Source organism: Phocoena sinus, chromosome 8 (assembly GCF_008692025.1).
Source record: "Phocoena sinus isolate mPhoSin1 chromosome 8, mPhoSin1.pri, whole genome shotgun sequence".
Taxonomy (NCBI): Eukaryota; Metazoa; Chordata; class Mammalia; order Artiodactyla; family Phocoenidae; genus Phocoena; species Phocoena sinus.
Genome location: NC_045770.1, coordinates 9,549,122 through 9,566,564, shown reverse-complemented (window position 1 = coordinate 9,566,564; position 17,443 = coordinate 9,549,122). Strand labels below are relative to the sequence as shown.

The 17,443-nt window shown below is 48.5% G+C and overlaps 1 protein-coding gene across 5 annotated transcripts in view; it reads left to right on the top strand.

Annotated features, from left to right (window-relative positions):
- GRAMD1B (GRAM domain containing 1B) overlaps positions 1 to 17,443 on the top strand; it is a 178,336-nt gene that overhangs the window by 67,081 nt on the left and 93,812 nt on the right. Inside the window, exons 3-4 of one of the 5 annotated variants that reach the window (XR_004351111.1) lie at positions 299 to 4,908; positions 5,321 to 6,743. The exons of 3 other annotated variants lie outside the window; for them this stretch is intronic. Coding sequence is in view for 1 of the 2 variants with exons in the window: in XM_032640374.1 (XP_032496265.1) it covers positions 299 to 326 (28 nt within the window). In the remaining variant the exon portion in view is untranslated. Of the gene's footprint in view, positions 1 to 298; positions 6,744 to 17,443 lie in introns of those variants that run through there. One more of the 5 variants, XM_032640374.1, reaches the window with a different exon arrangement.

Genomic DNA, 17,443 nt, shown 5'->3' with positions numbered 1-17,443 from the left:
ATGTGGATATCATTTTTAAAAGTCTAAATACATGTAAATGCATCCCCCTTACCTTATCTTTCTCCTGTAATACCTGAGGTCCTATTCCCTGGATCCCTTTAGCCCCCAGTGTATTGGGTTCAGTTACCCCCAAATGAAGTAGTTTCGGTTGGAGGTGTGGCCACTCTTGATGACAGCCCTGCCTATTTAGACTGCGTTCAGTTCCTGGAGGAGAGCTTTTGGAAGTGTGACTTCACCTCCTGGAGTCTGGATTATTGCATTGCTGTGGAGCTACTCTTTTTTTTTTTTTTTTTTTAAGGTTGCAGTTTCAGACTGGGGCCATCTGATGTCCTGACATGACTGTGTTAAGATAAGTAGATGATAAATTGTGTCCTGAGAGTTTCTTTTTCAGCCTTGAGAAGAGAGGTCGGTAAGCACTCATTAATCCATTCACTCAACAAATGTTTATTAAATGCCGCTTACACGCCAGCAGAGATTCAGTGTGGAGGTTTTCAATGAATAACACACAATCCCTGTGAGCAGTTAGCTGCTCATGGGTTCTTGGGGAAGACAGATGAGTAAACAAATTATGATGGCACAAAGGTAATGAGGGTTGTGATAGAAGTTTGAGTCACCAGGGAAGCACAAAAGAACTATTTGATGTTACCTGGGCAGGCATAAGGGCTTTCTAAGGAAGTGACATTTGATTTGAAGCATGGGTGGGAGTTTATCGGGTGGACGAGGCAAGAGAGGTGATCTAGTTATGATTTGGAGCTGGGCATGTCTGGGTTCAAATGCTGGCACTGCCGCTTTCTGGCTCAGTGAACCTGAGCGAGTTATCCTGGCTTTTCCTAGTCTCAGTTTCTTCCTTGGTAAATGAGAGTGATACCATCCACTCTATAGGACTGTTGTGAGGGTTAAATGAGATAACTTAGGTAAAATGCCTGCACATCATAGGTGTTCACTGGACACTAGTGAGGCAGGAGAGGGAGACAGCACGCATGTGGCAAAGCCCAGGTCACTGCAAGTACTTGGGCCTGATTGGAGCGCAGGTCGCGTGTGGAAGATGGGAGGCAGATGGTGAAACTGGAGAAGGAAGCGGGAGTTGACACCCTGTGACAGCCTCATCCATGTAGATACTGGGAACAATTGAAGGACTTCAGGATATCCTCAGGTTTTCTTTTGACTACAAGACTGCAAGGTAGACAGATTGTTAAGGTTTTCCTCATTTTGCGCCATCTCTGACACTTTATTTTTCACGTTTGTCTTCCCCCCACTAGACTATAAGCTTTTTAAGGGCAGGGATTGTGCATTTCTGCTTTGTAAGCCACAAAACCCCTAGCACCTGGCGTATTACTTGGTGTATGATAGATGCTCGATAAATATTTGGTGAATGAACAAGTAGGAGAGGGTAAGTACAACTGCAAACCTAAAGATGAGGATTGAAGGGCGGGTAATAACGGATAGCAGGAGACAAACGCTAGTCATAATTAGGGAGCTAGAGTTGACATGCCTTTGTACCTAATTAAATGGGAGGTGGCAGAGGAAGCATGTAGGATGAATTCCAGCTGTCTGACTGGGTGGCTTCATAGTTGGTGGTGCCATCTATTGGGATAAGCACGGGAGGTCAGGGTCAGAAGGAGAGGTAGAGGGACAATGCGGAGTTTCATTTATTCGTGCTGGCTCTGGGGTGCCCATGAGACATCGAGGTGAAGGTGTTCAGGAGCAATCGCGAATCTGTATCTGAGGTCAGGGGAGTGGCCAGAGTTGTTCACATATATATTTGGGAGGCACAGTCTAATCTCCAAGGCATTGTTCAAACAGTCAAGACTAGATTAGGTCATTCTAAGAAAAAAATTGTAGTCATGTGGGGATGGATGTTAACTAGACTTATTTTGGTGATCATTTTGCAGTATATACATATATGGAATCATTATGCTGTACTCCCGAAATCGCTGTAATGTTATATGTCAATTATATCTCAAGTAAAAAAAAAAAAAAAAAAAAAAGAAAGACTAGATTAGGAACCTCTGTGACCTAGATGGCCACCCAAGGACTAGGGAGTTGACAGGAGAAACTTTTCAGATCTCCCATCACAGCAGTTAAGAGGCGGAGGCTCTCCTTATAGTAGAATGTGAGATCTTGGAACTGAGAAGGCCTTCTTCATAGGAGAGTCTGAACTCGTGGATTTTGTAGAGAAATTGAAAAATGTTGGTGGACTGACACAGAATTGCCAGATATTTATGGCACCTATAAAGGGTAACAACAGAACTAAACTGAACTAAAATATAAAACTACCACCACCATTGTCTGTATTTAGAGAACACAAAATTTAAAAGGATGAATTATCAAAAATTAAAGGTTCAGTACTTTAGCTTTTAGAAACTTACCACGTTGCCCTTATTTTTCCTCACTTGTCTGTGGATCCACGTAAAAACTTCATCATGGTACACGTCAGCACTTGGATGCCCCTGAAGCAGCAGTGGTAGCCAGTGGCTGAGTATGGAAGGACACAGGTGCATTTACCGAGTAGCTCTGGAACCTGGACTCTTAACATTTACTCATGATTATGCCAGTCTCATGTCTGTTGTGATATTAAGAGAATATCGTGGGTATGGGGGCCTGAAACATCTCTGAGCATTTCGTTTGCAGCTTAATGGTGCTGATGAGAAAATATCCTGATGGAGGAAATGAAACTTCAAAATCCACCCCATTAGATACAGCCTACTCCATCCACATAAACCTGTGTTTATTGGCAGTGATTGTAGCAGTATGTTCCAAAGGCACTATTTCTGGACACCTGTCATGCAAATAGGAAGTTCTGGTCTCCTTAAAGGATGATGACAAATATTGGATCCTTTTTCTGGCTAACTCTTTTAAGACCATACTAATCGAGAAATGATGATCACAGATTTAATATAGGTTAGCTGACAACATTCACCATTACTCATTAGTTGATTGAAAAACTGGCATAATGATTACAAACCCATCTTCATTTTGGAAAACAGAAGTACTCTGCCCTTCTGATTAGCTGTGTCTCTCTTTTGAAACTTATTGCTTTAAACTTTATGTTAGAATTATTTAATTATTTAACTACTTAATGCCCGTGCCTTGTGTTCCTTATTAGATTATAAGCTTCTAGAGATCAAGGACGATATTGGATGGATCATTGAAATAGCATCTTGGTTTGTCTAGGCCATGAACACGTTAGGTACTCGATAAGTATAGTTATTGTTGAATAAATAAATAAATATCTGACTGACCTGACAGAAGTATCACAAAATAAAAATACAAAAATATCCCCAACAAAATAGGAAGAATGAGAAACTTTGTTTAGGTAAAGGAGAAAAAGTAGACCAGGAAGCATAGAAACGGAGCCTCTGGTTCTTGCAGTGGGTAGTGGTGGTCTGTGGACACTGGTTGGGAATAATCATAATAAGGGTGAAAAGGTGTTGAGCCCTTACTCAATACACACTACTCATGTGTTGTGTCATTGACTCTTAACAGCTTCATGGATCGTTGTCATCACCTTTTTACAGATAGAGCCGAGGCGTAGAGAAATGAAGTAAGTCGCTCAAGGTCACACAGCTTGTTCAGTACGGATTTGAACTCAAGTCTAGTTTCAGAATCCTTGTGCTAGACCACAGAGTGCAGCTCTGGGACTGGTGTCAGGCCCCTGTCAGTTAAGAATGCGGCTTTTCTAGGCTTGTCCTATCGGCAAACGGCTTCTCTGCCAACAGCAGATTCTGGTCTTGTCCTTGGTCTGGAGACTTTCACTGTGAACATGAGTTAACACTCGATTCAGCTGTCTGTTAATGGTAATTCTCATATGTAGCTTAGTTGAGAAAAGAAAAATCTCCATTTGGTGGGAGGAGAGCAGGAAGCAGCTGGCTGTGGATATATGGGTGCTCCCTTCCTGAGAAAACCTGAGTTTATAAACACCCTCTGGGGTCCCTGACACCATCAGTCACCCCGAATTCCTCTAGAGAATAAACCAGGAGGAGCAGGGGGCGTAATTAGAAATCTGCCTTGTTTCTTCCATCTGGCAGGAGACATGTTTTCTTGTATTACGAATGTAATTAGAATGAGGAGTGAAACCAGGCCGCATTTCCCTCTCCTGGGGCGTGTTTCTCCGAGGTGTGCTGTCTTTCCTGACAGGAGGGCTTCGTGTCCGGAGGCCGCCCTTCTGTCTTTTGGCAGGAGGAGTCGTGATCCAGGGCACACCAATGAAGGAGACCTGAGTCCGGCAGAGGCGTTCGGGAAGCGGCCAGTGATTTTGGAAGGGAAGGGAAGGGTAGGGTAGAGAGAGGGGGTCCTCTGTGGGATTTCCACTGTCGCAGAGAGTGGGGCCCGGGACACTCCTGTCTCCTCGCATCAAGCCAGGGGGTCTCCGTGGAGAAGGGATGTCCAGCAGAGCTTCAGCAGGCAGGGAGGGAGAGCTCAGCTGGCATCTGTACCAAGTGGGCAGGGGAGGCAGTTCTCCTGGCCTGGCTGAGAGGGGGAGGTGCCTGGGCTAGAGGCAGCGGGCGCTTTGTGGTTCCTGGGCATAGGGCATTGCTTTGTAGCTTTCTCGCTCTTTTCACCAACTCCCACCTTATCTCACGGCTGAGTACTAGGCCTCCCGGGGCCTCAGTTTCTTCTTCCATCCAGTGTGGTTTAGTAACACCTCACCGGGTTTTTGTGAGAATCCCAGACACGACGTGTGGGAGGCCAGCTTAAACTCGCGAGTGAACAGACAGACACCCGGTGGAAGCCCTGGCTGCCTCCATCCTGTCTGCCTCCCTCTCCAGTCGACCCTGTCGGTGAAGCACCTGGGGGCAGGATGAAGCCTACCGGAGCTTGGCTTGGACCTTGTCCGTCCTGTTGGTTGCCCAAAGGAACCTTCTGGATTAGCAGATTGTGAGGGAGAGGCAAAGAAGGATGGGGGAGGTAAGTCTGTCCAGTACCCTAAGCAAATCCGTGGGGTTACAGAGGCGGAAGGAAGCATTCTTCAAATGAACAGAGCCTGCCTTGCTTTCCCCACAAGCCCCTCAACCCCAGCGGCTCTGTGGCCTGTGCCGCCCCTCCCTGCCTCTCCCTGCAGTGGCCGGTGGGGCTGGAGGGCGGGCTGTGTGCAGGTCCTGCCACAGGAGGGGTGGGGCAGGCGCAGGTGAACAGATCAGAAGGCAAGGCCAGTGCCTGCGGCCCACGCCGTCACCCCAGAGCCAGTGACTAATTGTGGCAGAGGGTGGGGAGAGGAGAGTGGGTGGGGGGAGGAGGGGACAGGGAAGTAGTGGGGAGCACCTGATGGGCGCAGCTCCGGCCATCTGCCGTCCCCTCACACAGCCTCTATCGGCTGTAGTTGGAACGTGGAAGAGGATTCTGGCTGGAGCCCGAGGAGGCGGCTTGTTGTTGAAATGTTCAGGAGGCTGCTCCTCTCGCTAGCTTCCTGACCTCCAAAACGCTCCTTAAATATAACACTCCCGGCGCCTGTCGACTCCCCTGCCTGAGCTTGGAGCTTTGATTCCCCAACGTGTGACTGCAGCACTGCTCTGCCCCAGTTTTGCCAGCTCCTAGAGGCATGCGGCTCTGCCCTGGCGCTGCGGCTCTCCTCTCCGTAGGAGCAGGGGCAGAGGGAGGGCAGCACATACCAAAGAACCAGAGAGAAGGCGAGCCTCAGGGACCACGTTGTCCATCTATTTTCTGCTCCAGATACGCTCCCCGTGACTTCCCAAGGTCATGACTCCGGAGGCGTGCGCTTCTGGTGTCTGGTGCTGGGAAGAGCCGCTGGTGGGGAGGTGGGAGTCACGGGGGCTGAGTCCTCCTGGGGGCTCCCAGCTGCTAGGTGTCCCCTGGCTGGGGGCCTTGGGTGTCTGCTTACACATCACCGGCAGCGTGCTCTGGCTGAAAGACCTCTCTCACCGTCTGGCCCCTGCTCACGGATGAGGCAAGAAAGGCCAATCGTGGTTTTGTTGGACTAAGAAAGGAACAGCACCAGGGTGAGTGAGACCTTCAGGCTCCTGGGGGCCAGGAGGAAGTCAAAGCAGCTAAAATCAGAAAGGAACTTTTTCAAACCTTCATTCCAAACCCGTTTGGAAGGAACCGTTGTAGCAAGAAGCTTAGAGTGTTACAAACCAACCTTCTGTGAACCACACCTTGTAAACACAAGCAACTTGTGAATGTTTGTGAGGCTGGGAAGATCAATTTTTTGAACTTAGATTTTTGAAATGCAGATGACACAAAACATTGTCATTGTCAATCCTTCCCTCACCACCATCCTGCCCTTTCATCAGGTCTGCTCACAAAAACCCGTAGGAGAAGGTTGGTGTCAGGTGAACACAGGTGTACCTTTTACCTGTCCTGCTGACCACATTGTCTTACGCCCGCTCCAGGCGTGACCGCCTCCCTGAATGCTGAGTGTGTCATTCCCTTGACTTTTCATTTTAAGGATACAGAATATCTATACAGATTCTGTATCTGTATGGATATAAAATATCACCTATCTATTTTATGTGTTCTTTAGCTGTATACACACATAAAATACATATAAAATCATACTGTAGGCATTCTTCATTGATTTGCTTCCTCCGTTCAACATTGTTTCTGAGATGCATCCACCTTGTTGCATGTGACAGTAATTTATACATCTTCTGTATGCTCTTGTTATATACCACCCCACATTAAGAAAATACAACAGGTATTTTTCCTTTCTGTTATTGATAGAAATTTTCCCCCCCAGTTTTTTGGTTGTTTTCTGCAAACCATGTTATTACATCCAGTACCGTGTGAAGTTTCTTTTTTAATAAATTTATTTCTTTATTTTTGGCTGTGTTAGGTCTTCGTTGCTGCGTGCGGGCTTTCTCTAGTTGCGGCGAGCAGGGGCTACTTTTCTTTGCAGTGCGCGGGCTTCTCATTGCGGTGGCTTCTCTTGTTGCGGAGCATGGGCTCTAGGCACGCGGGCTTCAGTAGTTGTGGCTCACGGGCTCAGTTGCTCCATGGCATGCCCGGACCAGGGCTCGAACCCGCGTCCCCTGCCTTGGCAGGCGGATTCTTAACCACTGCGCCACCAGGGAAGTCCCCCGTGTGAAATTTCTAATGTGAGTTTCTTCAGTCAGTGGGGTAGAACCGTTAGGTGTGAGGGGATGCATTTCTTCAACCTGACTACATAGCACCAAATAGTTTCCTTAGGGAATCAAACCAATATACACCTGCACTAGTTCCCTTCCAACCTTGATATTGTTAGACTTTTTAATTTTTGCCAATCAGACGGGTATGAGATGGTATCTCACTGAAGTTTAAATTTGCATTTTCGTAAGTACTAATGAAGTTGAGCACCTTTCATATATTTATTGATCATTTCCTCTTCTGAAAGTGCTTGTTCATTTGTCTATTTTTCTAATTGTGTTACTTTTTCTTACTGATTTGTAAAATTTTTAAGATAAACTCTGTGAACAGCTCCTTTTCCAGTTACACACGTCACATATATCTTCTCCCAGAAAAATCTTGTCTTTTCTGTGACCGATGTTGACGATCAGATGTTCTTAATTTTACTGTGGTTACAGTCTTCTTTCTAGACATGGTTTTTGGTGAATTGCTTAGGAAATCCTCAGACAACAATCTGTGTGAGGATCCGTTTGTAGTCATGACTTACCAGGGGAGATGGTTTTTCCTTCCTTCTTCATTCACTCACTGTCAGGGTTGAAGACAGACAGTTTTCCTTTTATATCCTCCGCCATACTGTGTCTTTCAAGTTCACCCTTAGGGTGAGGGTGTGGCCAGCAGGGCCTGCTTTACCAGATCTCTCTTTACACCTTTCACATTAGTGGGCTTTTGGAGAAGTCATCTCTTGTCCACTGTGCTTTGTGAGGCCATAAAAACCAAAGCCCAATTTCACAGCTTCTGCAAATGCCTTCTAGAAAATGCATCCTCTAGGCGTTCCTTGATTTTCTGGGTTTCTGCCCTCACTACATTTGTGCCTCTAAATATTCCATACTGTTTTGATAGTTCATCAAAAATTTTAAAAGAATTCCTTGGGCTTCCCTGGTGGCGCAGTGGTTGAGAGTCTGCCTGCTGATGCAGGCGACATGGGTTCGTGCCCTGGTCCGGGAAGATCCCACATGCCGTGGAGCGGCTGGGACCGTGAGCCATGGCCGCTGAGCCTGCGCGTCCGGAGCCTGTGCTCCGCAACGGGAGAGGCCACAACAGTGAGACGCCCGAGTACCGCAAAAAAAAAAAAAAAAAAAAATCTTACCCCCCGCCTTTGTTAATATTTTATTTTATGTCGCATTTTTAGTTGTTGTTAACAGGAAGGACCATCAGGATATCTAGTCTGCCATATTGCCAGAAATGGAAGTCTTCTGAATTTAGTTTTTTTTTTTTAATTATTACCCTTCCTGAAATACAGATGTCAGGGAGCAGCCAGCCAGACTGCAGAGTCAGGCAGAAGCAGGAGAGTCTAATGCACCTGCCTGATCATATACAGAGTAATGTAGACAATTTACTGATCAGGGAACTTTTCAAACCATACAAAACAGACTGTCCTCTATGAGAAGATAAAACAAGGAAAATATATTAAATGAGGAGGCTCAGGGCGCTTGTCACATCACAGATGTACAGTGACACGCAAGCCAGCTAACTCATCAGAAAGAGAAAAAGGGAGCTGCCTTGATTTAGTCTCCTTTTTTTTACCTGTTACTTGGATTCTTTTCGTTCTGGGAGCATGTTAGCACTTACGATCAGCTTGTCTGATAGAGAAGGTTTTTTCAATAAACATACATTATGACTGAGAGCGGATTTTGGAGTTGGATGTGCCTGCATTCAAATCCCAAGCTTGCAGCTTGTTGTCTGGCGTTAGACAAATCAAGATACTACACTCTAGTTTTCTGCTGCATTACCTGGAAAGTAACGATAGTTAACTGCTTCATTATGTGTGTGACGATTAAATGAGATAATGCTTGCCCTCAGTAAATTCATACTGAGAGCTGCGAAGCAAAGGAGAGTTTAAACAAAAAAAACCCCGCATAAATGGTAAAAGCTAAAGAATTTTAACATTACAATAATGTGTCTCTAACGTAATACTTGGAAAGCTTTGGTCCAGGTTTTATGTGACACTTGTGATCAGAGCAGTTGACGGAGCAGAATGAGAATATTCTCATCTACCTGGAGTGCTCTAAGTGACGTTAGTCTAGGGGCCGGGTCACGTGTCCTGGGGAAGCCCTTCGAGTGACTTATCTAGGTTGTAAAGGAGAACTCTATGCACTTCTGGAATCTGTTGCATCCATCCCTACAATACCTAGGCTGACACGATGGCCTGGGTACAGGCTCAAGGAGCTGTAAAAACATGATTCAGATGTGTTCAGAAGTCTTGAAAGTACTCCATTGTTGTCTGGCATGGGGGCTATGGGTGGAGGGAAATTCCATCACCCAAGGATACGTTTAAGAGTATTTCTGCAGAACCATCTGGACACTAGAGAGAGAGACTACAGTGTTTCAGTTAGGTTTGAATGAGGTCACTTCAATTAAACACTTGCTCATCGGACCCCTACTGTGCAAGCCCTCCTACTCACCAGGGAGATAGAGCTGAACCCATACACAGCCCCTGCCTTCATGGAGCTGACCATGTAAAAGGAGGAAGGCAGATAATAAGTATTACAAGTACAATGAGTGCTACCAACGGGGATCTGCACTCCAGTTTTTCTTAAGAGCATCGCCTTAGAGGGTCAAGTGTAGATGGTGTGCATACAACACAAATGAATATCTAGATTGCTTTGGGGCAAGTTACAGGGTATAAAGGCTTATTATGGTTGAGTTGAAGGTTGCCATGTCATAATTAATCTCCTCTTTGTTCATTCTCACCCATCCGCATTACTGACCCAGATAGTAATCTAGGGGAGGACAAAAAGGAATGACCTAGCCAGGGAAGTTGCTGGTGCTGGAACTCCCGGGCCCCAGCTTGGAGGATTGTAAGAAGAGCCGTTTCCCCTTTTCCTGGGAACTGCGTGTTCCGAGCTGATGTTGAAAATCTCGGTGCTGTGCCTGGTCTGAATCTTCGCGGCGCCCTGCATTGGTGATAAAATGTTGTTTAAATCCTACACCAGGCCTTTGTGGCCAGCTTAAGAGTTCCCTGGCTCTGGGTGACTGGGGGCACTGCTGGGCCACCGTAAGCTGCTGCCTCACCAGGAGCCCCAGAAGTCACGGCAGGCGACCTTTCCAGCAGGGAGGAGAACTGTGTGTTTGTGGGCTGCGAACTGCCGGGGAGCTCGCAGCCGCAGCCCCGAGCTCGCCCCGCCTCGCTGGGGAAAAGGGCCAGGACTCTGTTTAAGGTGGTCCCGCGCAGCTCGCCTGCCTCCGGACACCTAGGCATCCGGCCTCTCAGGTCGGCACAGCTTCAGATTCGGGGCTGGCAAAGGGCCTGGGGGCAAGGCTCCCCTCCGCCTCTAGGCGTGGGGCATTTTTAACCCTTTGGCGATGCCCAGGGAAGTGCTCGTCTTCAGATATTTCTGCCCCTCTCCTCTTCCTTCTCCAGCGCCCACGTTGCTCACCCACCCTCTCCCCGACTTTCTGTCCCATCCTGGGACAAAACATGTGCTGTGTCTTTAAATGGGCGGAAGTGGCTGGCGGCGCTTTGCCTGGGTACTGCATTGATTAGGAGGTTATATGGAGCTGCGGGAGCTGCCGCCTGGGGGAGGAGAGGTGCAGGTTCTGCTAGGTTTTTGCTCTCCTGCCGGGCTCTCCCTGGGTTCCTTTACCAAGGCTGCGCTGAGCCGGCGTGAGGTGAGGGTAGGGTGGCCGGCCAGCCCGCCTGTTGACGGCAACTCCAGGGCTTGTTTTGCAGCCTTGCCAGCGTTACCCATCCTCATCAGAAACTGGCAGTGGCAGCAACCGCTCAGGCAGGCAGCTCCAGCCCCGGGCTGGGTTTGCAGAAGCTGTCCTTTGCCTCTTCGCCCAGCTTTCAGCTGGGAACGGCGAAGGAGGGAAAGCGGCGGAGCACTTCTTCTGGCTGGGGCTGCCCGTCTCTCTCTCTTTCTCTCCCTCCCTCTCTCTCTCTCTCTCTCTCTCTCTCTCTCTCTCTCTCTCTCTTTTTTCTTTCTCTCTCTGGGTTCAAGTCACATTACATGGGATTCTGTTCTTTTGGGACTTCATCATCTTTTCAAATATGTCCTGGGTCCTCCGGAGCTGTGCCCGGGATGCTAAGGACACGGTCAGTGGATTATCGTGACTGTACTAATGAAAGGATTCAAGCTGTCCTGGTGAGTAGAGAAGGGATGAGGCACCTTCCCCTGCCGCTGTCTTTCTTCACCCTTGTGCGACCCCCAGCACCTCAGCATCCTCAAGAGAGGTCTCCCTCAGATAGGCCCCTCTCCCTAGCTTGGGTATCGAGGGGTTAAGGCGGGGTCCACACACTCTACAAAGTTGGGTTGCCCTGTCTGGCTCCCCCCAGCTTCTGCACCGCTGCAGTATTTTTTCTGCCAGCATCTTCCTGGGGGAGGGGTTTTGTGGAAGTTGGGCCGCGGTGGAGAGAATCAAACTGCAGCTGAAATGAGGCTCCGACTCTGAGGGGGCTGAGCGGTGCCAAACACTGAGGGAACTGGATAAAGAAAGAAACCTTTCACAAGGTCCTGCATGTCCGCATTAAGCTGGCGGTGCGAACTTTCTTGACCCGACAGACATCCAGAGGGGCCCTCCTCACCCTGCTGCTTTGGGCACCCTCCCCCCGGTGGGCAGTCCCTGACCTCTTAGAGGCTTCTCTGTGAGGAGAGAGCCCTGGGGGGCCAGGCTCCAACCTCTAGCACGCCTGGTGTCGAAAGGAGAGCGGGCCGCCCCCCCTGCCCACCACATGGACGCGCCTTGGGGCTTTGCAAGCCCCTCTTCCTCTTGCTTGGGGTGTGGGATATCTGTATTGTAGCCGCAGAAGTCGTGAGAACATTTTTACCTTCCGTTTTAGAAGTAAAACCCGTATTCTCCCTCTTCTCCTTTGAATCAGATGGGTGGGTGAATTGGCTTTTTATCTGCTTGAGCAACTGGAGATTTTGCTTGGAAAACTTTGCCACTGTCTGCAGGGCGGCGTGCGCAGCACGGAGGAGAAAGGCTCCTGGGGCTGGAGATGGAGCTTCCTCTCCTTGAAGGCAGGGGAGGGTGGGAGGAGGCAACAGCGAGAGAGCGCCCCCTGCAGGGCTGTGTCCTGCCTTCCCTGCGCCGGCAGTCGTGGGCGGGGTGGTAGCTGGGTCACCTTTCCGGATTGGAGGGCGCTTGTCAGAGTCCGGGTGAGCACTCTAATGCAGGGAGTCCTAGCCTGGCTCTCGGCCACCTCTGGCTTTGCAGAAGCCGGGTTCGCCAGGGTAAACCCTGACAGAATCAGTCTACGCCAGCCCTCCTCCCTTAGGCAAGAGGGTCCTTTAGTGAAAAGGCGCTTCAGAAAAGATACTTTGTGGAAGGGAAGGGGAGGAGCTTAGTTCCTGCAACCTTAACTCTTCATACCTGTGAGGTCCCCAGCAGTGGTGCACGTCAGTGACCGCCCAGCCTGTAGCTTCTGCTGCTTAGGATTTGGTATCACTGCCTCTTGTATCGACTCTTACGCTGAAGCGCCCTCTGAGTTTGAGAAAGGGTGGCAGAGGTACTATGGTGCCATCCCTGCCCTTGCTTTCTTGGGTCCAGCTTTCCTGTTCCTTCTGGGTTGGAAGCTGTTAGCAGGCCCGGTCAGCATCCGAAGCTGCCCCTTTATTCCTCAGCGGAGCCGAGCTGGGTCTGTGACTTGGATGAGGCCTCCAAGGAGAGCCCAGGTGCTGCCGGGAGAGTGGGGATACTGCCTCATCATCAGAAGTCACTCAGCCTTCCTCTGCGCCCCTGCTGTCAGCGCACCCGGGTTGGAGCTGAGGGGTGCTTGGCTGTCATGCAGGATGAGACATCACTTTAACGCAGAGTGCTTCTCTGCACAGCCCGGACTGATCCCTCAGGGACGTGCCGAGATGTTTACCTTTACAAATCTGCCTTGAGCACCTCTTGATGCATTTCAACAGGAGAGCAGTGTTAGGCTGGGAACTATAATTGGGGTAACCGTGTCCTTTTCAGCCAAGTAAAATGCTACCAGGATGGGGAAATTGTGTATGTGGTCTGCCTGGGTACTGTCAGATCCCGTGATTCACCATGTCATTAGGTACAGATTTATCAGTCCATTTTGGCCCAGGGGCCAGACCTTGTAGTTGTGATGTGGATGTTTGGACTGGAAATGCGGCTCCCTTTGGTGGGATCCCATGTCGGGGTGCCCTCTACTCTCCCAACAGGGAGACTTGCTAGAAACAAGGTGACAAATACTTTGGCTGTTTTGTTCTGGATAAAACTGTCTGCGTATGGAAGTGGGTGGTATGAATTAACTTTCTAACCTTTGAATCATTTCTAGAAACATTTCCAGAATGCCTACTATGTGTTAGTGATATAAAAAATGCTGACAATAATAATGATAATAACAATAATAATGGCAACTAACATTTGAGTGCTTACCATGTGTCGAGCACCGTTTACATGTATTAAGTCACGTAGTGCCTACAGTGTTATGATTAAGGTCCCCACTTTACAGAGCGAGGAAACAGACAGAGAGGTTAAGTAACCTGCTTAAAGGTGTACAGATAGGAATCTGGCTTTGGGTTTGCAGGGAATTTTCTCCAGTGATTCACTTGTTTACTTTCGTCTGTATTATATGTATATACATGTGAATATATACGTCTAGTACATATTGGCTGTTTTGTTTTTTGCTGTCTCTTTGCCTTACTTTTTTTGTTGTTAGTTGATTAGGCTTTTATTTTTTTATTTTATTTATTTATTTTTAAATTAATTTATTTATTTATATTTTATCCTTGGCTGCGTTGGGTCTTCGTTGCTGCGCGCAGGCTTTCTCTAGTTGCGGTGAACGGGGGCTACTCTCCGTTGCCGTGTGCGGGCTTCTCGTTGCAGTGGCTTCTCTTGTTGCGGAGCACGGGCTCTAGGTGCGAGGGCTTCAGTAGTTGTGGCACGAGGGCTCAGTAGTTGTGGCTCACAGGCTTAGCTGCTCCGTGGCAATGTGGGATTTTGCTGGACCAGGGCTCGAACCCGTGGCCCTGCATTGGCTGACAGATTCTTAACCACTGTGCCACCAGGGAAGCCCTATAAATTCATTATTCATCCATCCCTTCATACTACAAATGTTGACCAAGTAATTATTGTTTTCACAGCCCTGTGCTTAGGCATTGTGGGGGGTGAAAAAATGTAAAGGACATTGCCTCCCACTTCTAGGGACTGGTAGCCTCCCGGGCAGAATGAGACCCGACCACACACACACACACACACACACACACCCCACAAAACAAGTCAGTAAATGCTAGGGCAATGAACAGCAAGCACTCTAGAAATCCAGAGGAGGTTGGAATTTGTTTCCGCTTGGGTGGCAGAGAAGCTTCTTGAAGTAATTGGCACTTGAGGGGTGGGTGTGAAGCCTGGACAGCGTTAGGTGAGTGGAGGCTGTACTGTGTACAACATTAATACCCCACCTCTTGGAGTTACAAGGTTACCACAGGGGATGCTTTTGGATGAAGCTGATCAAGATACGTGTCTGTGATTGACAAGTGGCTGGATTGTGAGCGAGAAATCCTCCCCCCACAATCCAGCCTCCCCCTCACTGGATCAGGGGCTGTAGGCTCTCCCAAAAGATGCTTCTGTGATTCCATCTCCTGATAACTTGGTGAGCAAGGTGAAGGCGGCGGGGAGGAGATCGTGGAAGGAGGTCCGTATGCAGACAGGGCTGTGTCCAAGCAGAAGCGTGGCACGTGTAGTTTAGAAGCCAAGTAAGTTTTTTAAAGGAAACTTCACTAGGCCTCCTTAGCTTCTACATGGTTAATTTTTTTTTTGTATGCGTGTGTGATGTAAAGCTGTTCGTAATTCCCGTAGAGCTTCGGAAACCCAGCCACTAGGAAGCCTCCAGTCCCGTGGGGCTGCTCCCTGTACAGACTGTTTCGACCCCACAGGACTTGACAGCCTGTCGTGACATCTGTCTCGGTTCTCTGTCCTCACGTTCCTGGTCCTCACGTCTGTTGGGGGCTGTGACAGACCTTCAGGAAAGTCACCGTGCTGGAAGAATTTCATTTGGTGAAAAAAAAACAGAGTAAAGACACATAGCGGGGGAAGCATTTCTGTGGCCAGGTCTTGGTCCACAGATGAGAGGAATTTCGAGTCTGTCTCTGTGTTGGAGCAGGTGAGTGAGCAATCGTGCAACTTCACACTGTTTATTTAGGAATGTGAACGCCGTGCGAGAGAACCCAGTCACTTACGTTGTTACTGGGTAACTGGGACAAGAGTCCGTTTTGCACACCTCCATCTTTCATGGAGGTTGATGGCCAGCCATATTTTATCTGATACGAGGTCACTGGTCCAGCGTACTTCTCTTTAAATCTGTTAACGAATGGAGCGCAGTTCCTTCTTCAGCTCTGGTTTAGACCCAAGAAAGAAAAAGCGGTGGGGTTGCAGCAGGGAGGATTTAAACTAGACGTAAGGAAAGAGTTTGGACTTCCTGGAGCATTAAGCTCAGGACGTGTATCTATCTTTTGAGGCCCTTTCTGTGAGGTTTACTTTGGAGGAGGAGGAAACCTTGGGCATGGCCTCTGCACAACCCCTTTAGCCCCAAGCTTCCTAGCTCTGAAAGTGAGCTAGGGTGAAGGCTCGAGATTCTGGAAAGCCAGCTCATGAGTCTGAATTTTGTCATCGCCTTTTGACCTGCCGTGTGGCCGTGTTAGGTAACTTCCGTTTGCCTTGGGTGGTAGCCGTCTTGAAAGTGGGGTAGCAGATGAGTGGGTCTGTCAGCTTTCCTTTCAGCAATGGTCTAAACAAAGGCCGCCGTCCCGACAGAGCGGGTCCCTTGTGATGTGGGCCGTTGGTGCACTTCTTTAGCCAGCAGGAGACACTAAAAATAAACGTTCATTGGAAAATAGTCAATATTCATTTACCATCATCCCCCAGCAGGCACACCTCTTGCTAACAGTGTGAGATTTACTTTATGACTTGGTGGGATGGGAATTGGCCATTTCCCATGGTTTGGTAAATCCAGGGCACTGAGTACTGGTCACCTAAGCATTTAAATCCCTTGAGTATCAGGACAGCTTAGGGCAATGACCAAATCTTCTGACTCTGCAGATTTCTTAAAAGGATAGGCCTTTCCTACCTCTTACCCAGGTTTTTTTCTCCTTTGGGAAACTGCATCTGGCTTGAAATAAGCAATGCTAAACATTATTTGCCTTGCTTTCTTGTTGTTGTCATCATTATTATTACCTAAGAGGAAAGAGATTTACTCTTATTAAAATGTAAGCTTCTGGGGGCTTCCCTGGTGGCGCAGTGGTTGAGAGTCCGCCTGCCGATGCAGGGGACACGGGTTCGTGCCCCGGTCCGGGAAGATCCCACATGCCGCGGAGCGGCTGGGCCCGTGAGCCATGGCCGCTGAGCCTGCGCGTCCGGATCCTGTGTTCCACAACGGGAGAGGCCACAACAGTGAGAGGCCCATGTAGAGCAAAAAAAAAAAAAAAAAAACCATATATAAGCTTCTGGATGGCAGAGATGTTGTCAAACAAATGAGATGATGAGCACTCCAGGTTCTTTGCTGCTGGCTAGAAACGCTGCTTCTTGGCTATTACGAGACTTCTTGTCATTGCAGTTTACTGCTGGAGGAGATGACTTAGGGTTTCTCATGACAGAACTTGAGGAAGAGAAGAATGCTTCTGACCTCTTGCTAAATTGTCCGGAAGGCTGGGCATTGGTCTCCTAAATGAGTTGTTCCGGTGAAAGCGTATGATAACGTAGGTATTGGCTAAATGTTTTTGTGTTTACTTATCCTTCGCGCTGTTATTTGGTTTGTATTTGCAGAAGGATGTTGAATTAAACTGGATAGGCTAGCTTATGCTGTGATGACGACCCCCACCCACAAACTCAACAGCTTAACTCATTGAAAGTTAGTTTCTGACCACTCCAGGTCCCTCTGAGACTCTGGAAAACTCTCCAGGGATGCCATCCTCCGTGTGGTAGCTCAGTGATCCAGGCTGTAGAATCTCCTGACATCTCCTTCACAATCATTACAGGGGGAGGAGAGCATGCCTCTTAAATGCTTCTCCTTGGAAGCAAATACACTGTCACTGCCCTTTTAGCACATTGGCCAGGACTAGTCACGTGGCCCTGCCTGACAGCCAGAAAGCTGGGAGATGTAGACTTCTGATGGCAGGAAGAGAAGTATTGTTGAGCACCAGTAATGCCCACCACAGCTGCTTTTATGGAGGTGTGGGCGTGGGCGCACTCCCCTACTTAAAATCCCGCAGTGTATTCTTACCGCCTGGAGAACAAGGGCCTTAATTTGTGGTATCAGGGGGGACCTTGTGTGACCTTAGTCCAGGTGTCAGCGTGCTCAGCCGAGGGCTGTGTTCAGCTTGCCGCCTGTTTTTATACAGGTGGCAAGCTAAGAATTTTTTTTTCTTTACAT